The 4,766-nt window shown below is 50.8% G+C and overlaps 1 protein-coding gene across 1 annotated transcript; it reads left to right on the top strand.

Annotated features, from left to right (window-relative positions):
* The first annotated feature begins 256 nt into the window (after positions 1 to 256).
* Positions 257 to 4,745, top strand: FCAR (Fc alpha receptor). The gene is made up of 3 exons (XM_017890737.1): positions 257 to 276; positions 1,968 to 2,255; positions 4,242 to 4,745. The coding sequence occupies exons 2-3, from the start codon at positions 2,015 to 2,017 to the stop codon at positions 4,454 to 4,456; spliced, it is 456 nt and encodes a 151-aa protein (XP_017746226.1). The 5' UTR covers positions 257 to 276; positions 1,968 to 2,014; the 3' UTR covers positions 4,457 to 4,745.
* Positions 4,746 to 4,766: the final 21 nt, after the last annotated feature.

The following is a 4,766-nucleotide window of genomic DNA, read 5'->3' on the forward strand; positions in this document are numbered from 1 at the left end:
AAAAAAAAAAAAAAAAAATTGAGATGACTGCTTCACAGAGTTCTCAGCTATCTGGCACCCACTTCCCCCAGAGTTAACATCTGACATCACTATGGCACATTTCTCACCATTAATGAACAAATAGTGACAGATTCTCAGCTAAAGTCTATCACTTATTTACATTTTCTTAGTTTTTACCTGATAGTCTTTCTCTGTTCCAGGATCCCATTCAAGATTTCACATTGCAGCCGGGCGCGGTGGCTCACACCTGTAATCCCAGCACTTAGGGAGGCTGAGGTGGGTGGATCACCTGAGGTCAGGAGTTCGAGACCAGCCTGGTCAACACAGTGAAACCCCGTCTCTACTAAAAATGGAAAAAATTGGCCGGGACTGGTGGCACGTGCCTGTAATCCTGCTACTTGGGAGGCTGAGGCAGAAGAATTGCTTGAACCCGGAAGGTGGAGGTTGCAGTGAGCCGAGATCACGCCACTGCACTCCAGCCTGGGTGACAGAGCGAGACTCCGTCTCACACACACACACATACACACACACACACACAGATTTCACATTGCATTCAGGTGTCATGTATCTTTAGCTTTCTCCTGGCTGTCACAGCTTCTCAGATGTTGCTGGTTTTCCATGGCCTTGTCAGTTTTGAGAGTAGTGGTCCATCATTTTCAAGGGTACTCCCACTATAGGAAATTGTCCGATGTTTTGCTCATCACTAGACTGAGTTATGGGTTGTTGCAGGGAAGACCACAGAAGCAAAGTGCCATTTCATCTCCTCATAACAAAGGTTTAAACTGTCCATGGGAATATGACTGCTGATGCTGAGCTGGCTGTTGTTGAAAGCCTGGCTGAAGTAGTGACTGTGGCCAGGCACCCAGGCTCATGCCTGTAATCCCAGCTTTGGGAGGCTGGGCGCCGTGGCTCACGCCTGTAATCCCAGCGCTTTGGGAGGCTGGGCACCGTGGCTCACACCTATAATCCCAGCGCTTTGGGAGGCCGGGCGCAGTAATCCCAGCGCTTTGAGAGGCCAAGACAGGCAGATCACTTAAGCCCAGGAGACCAGCCGAGGCAACATAGTAAGACCTCATCTGTACAAAAAAATCAAAAAATTAGCCGGGCATGGTGGCACCCACCTGTAGTCTCAGCTACTTGAGAGGCTGAGATGGTAGGATCACTTGAGCCTGGGAGGTCGAGGCTGCAGTGAGCCGTGATTATGCCACTGCCCTCAGCCTGGGCGACAGAGTGAGACCCTCTCTAAAATAAATAAATAAATAAAATTTTAAAAAGAAAAAAGAGGCCAGGCACTGTGGTTCACGCCTGTAATCCCAGCACTTTGGGAGGCTGAGGCGGGTGGATCACCTGAGGTCAGAGATTCAAGACCAGCCTGACCAACATGGTGAAACCTCGTCTCTACTAAAAATACAAAAATTATCTGGGCGTGGTGGTAGGTGCCTGTAATCCCAGCTACTCAGGAGGCTGAGGCAGGAGAATCACTTGAACCCGGGAGGCGGAGGTTGCAGTGAGCCGAGATCGCGCCATTGCACTCCAGCTTGGGCAACAGGAGCAAAACTCCGTCTCAAAAAATATATATAAGAAGAAGAAGAAGGCCGGGCGCGGTGGCTCAAGCCTGTAATCCCAGCACTTTGGGAGGCCGAGACGGGCAGATCACGAGGTCAGGAGATCGAGACCATCCTGGCTAACACCGTGAAACCCCGTCTCTACTAAAAAATACAAAAAACTAGCCGGGCGACAAGGCGGGCGCCTGTAGTCCCAGCTACTTGGGAGGCTGAGGCAGGAGAATGGCGTAAACCTGGGAGGTGGAGCTTGCAGTGAGCTGAGATCCGGCCACTGCACTCCAGCCCGGGCGACAGAGCGAGACTCCGTCTCAAAAAAAAAAAAAAAAAAAGAAGAAGAAGAAGAAGAAAAAAAAAAATAAAGGAGAAAAGGTCTTGCTAATAGCTCACTCTTTTCTCTCTTAGGCTTGTATGGCAAACCTTCCCTCTCTGCGGATCGGGGTCCGGTGTTGATGCCGGGAGAGAATATTTCCGTCACGTGCAGCTCAGCACACATCCCATTTGATAGATTTTCACTGGCCAAGGAGGGAGAACTTTCTCTGCCACAGCACCAAAGTGGGGAACACCCGGCCAACTTCTCTCTGGGTCCTGTGGACCTCAATGTCTCAGGGAGCTACAGGTGCTATGGCTGGTACAACAGGAGCCCCTACCTGTGGTCCTTCCCCAGTAATGCCCTGGAGCTTGTGGTCACAGGTAGGTACCTCCCTGTCCAGCCCTGTGTCCGGGTTGGCTGTCCAGGGCCTTGTCACTAGGCAGGAATATGAATATGAAGAGGTGCACTGAGAATAAAGTAGAGAGAGGCAAAGACTCACTCACGCCAGGACAGTGGAGAGAGAAAGGCTTCCCCACCACACTTTCCACTTTCACTTCCTCGCTAGAGTTCTCCAGACAGTGTTCATTGAAAACTTGTGGTCTATGGAGAAAAGAGGGACTAACTCATTTTATTTTATTTTCTGTGATGGAGTCTTGCTCTGTCGCCAAGGCTGGAGTGCGGTGGCACGATCTCGGCTCACTGCAACCTTCGCCTCCCGGGTTCAAGCAATTCTTCTGCCTCGGCCTCCTGAGTAGCTGGGACCAGACAGACAGGGTTTCACCATGTTGGTCAGGCTGGTCTCGATCTCATGACCTTGCGATCCACCTGCCTCAGCTTCCCAAAGTGCTGGGATTACAGGCGTGAGCCACCGTGCCCAGTCAAGGGCTAACTTAGAGTCACACGTTTATGGGCTGTGTTGAGACAGTAGATACCAGGCTCAACCTTGTCTAGCACACCTCTCCTTTCCAGTTGCACTGGAAATCCTCGAACTCACCGACCGTACTAGAATCCACTATGAGTGATCAAATCGTCACTCATGGTGACCATTTAGTGACCAAATAGTGAGTGAGAGGTCATAGGAAAGACTTTTAAAACCTCTATCATGAGCCCCATTTTTATTTTATTCATTTATTTATTTTGAGACAGAACCTCGTTCTGTCGCCCAGGCTGGAGTGCAGTGGCACAATCTCTGTTCACACTGCAACCTCCACCTCCCAGGTTGAACCAATTCCCGTGCGTCAGCCTCCTAAGTAACTGGGACCACAGGCATGCACCACTGCACCAGGCTACTGTTTGTATTTTTAGTACAGATGGGGTTTTGCCATGTCGCCCAGGCTAGTCTCAAACTCCTGGCCTCAAGTGATCTGTCTGCCTCGGCCTTACAAAGTGCTGGGATTACAGGTGTGAACCACCTCGCCCAGTGGTGAAGACTTTAAAGGCTCTTCTCAGACCAGTCTTTGTCCTGAGGTTCACATGCCCGTGTCCAGTTGCCTCCCCAGCATCTTTTCAGGAGTTCCACGGACTCCCCCTTCATTATCCAGGGTTGAGCTACAGATATTCTGATTAGGATTCCACCTCGTTCTGGTGGTGTTGTAGAGATATGATTAGATATTTAGTGAAATCACCAAGTGAGGAGAGAATGAAAAGAAAACACAACCTGCCTGGCTGGGTGTGGTGGTGTGAGCCTGTGGTCCCAGCTACTCAGGAGGCTGAGGCAGGAGAATCACTTGAACCCAGGAGGCAGTGGTTGCAGTGAGCCAAGATCACACCATTGCACTCCAGCCTGGGTGACAGAACGAGGCTCCATCTCAAGAAAAAAAAAAAGAAAAACATGGCTGGGCACGGTGGCTCACGCCTGTAATCCCAGCACATTGGGAGGCCGAGACGGGTGGATCGCCTGAGGTCAGGAGTTGGAGACCAGCCTGGCCAACATGGTGAAACCCCGTCTCTACTAAAAATACAAAAACTAGCCGGGCGTGGTGGCGGGCGCCTGTAATCCCAGCTACTTGGGAGGCTGAGGCAGGAGAATTGTTTGACCAGGGAGGTGGAGCTTGCAGTGAGCCGAGATCGTGCCCCTGCACTCCAGCCTGGGCGACAGAACAAGACTCCATCTCAAAAAAAAAAAAAAAAAAATACAACCTGTCCGTAATCACCTCCTTCCCAGTTTATGGAACTTCCCTGCCCGTGGACACAGTCTTGCTGACTGATCAATGTGGTGCTTGCAGTGTGAGCCCATCGAGGAGACGCCTGAGGGAGTCACATTTTGGCAAGCGAATAGGGAAATGGGCTCCCGTTTCACGGCTCTGGGGTTGGGATGGAATGGAACACACCCGCCAACCATTCATCTCCCTGAATTGTGTCTCCAGACTCCATAAACCGAGATTACACGATGCAGAACTTGATCCGCATGGCCGTGGCAGGACTGGTCCTGGTGGCTCTCTTGGCCATAGTGGTTGAAAATTGGCACAGCCATAAGGCGCTGAACAAGGAAGCCTCGGCAGACATGGCTGAACCGAGCTGGAGCCACCAGATGTGTCAGCCAGGATGGACCTTTGCACAAACACCAAGTGTCTGCAAGTAAACATCTGGAAGTGAAAGTAGAGACAAGGCAGGACTGTGGAGTCCGACAAAGCTACTTGAAGGACACAAGAGAGAAAAGCGCACTAACAAGCTTAAATCCATTTCCTTTCTTTATTTTTTTTTTTTTTTTGAGACAGAGTCTCGCTCTCTCACCCAGGCTGGAGTGCAGTGGCGCGATCTCAGCTCACTGCAAGCTCCGCCTCCCGGGTTCAAGTGATTCTCGTGCCACAGCCTCCCAAGTAGCTGGAACTGCAGTCACACACCAACGCACCCAGCTAATTTTGTATTTTAGTAGAGACAAGGTTTCACCG

The sequence above is a fragment of the Rhinopithecus bieti genome, unplaced genomic scaffold (assembly GCF_001698545.2).
Source record: "Rhinopithecus bieti isolate Rb0 unplaced genomic scaffold, ASM169854v2 scaffold_20792, whole genome shotgun sequence".
In the NCBI taxonomy this organism is placed as follows: Eukaryota; Metazoa; Chordata; class Mammalia; order Primates; family Cercopithecidae; genus Rhinopithecus; species Rhinopithecus bieti.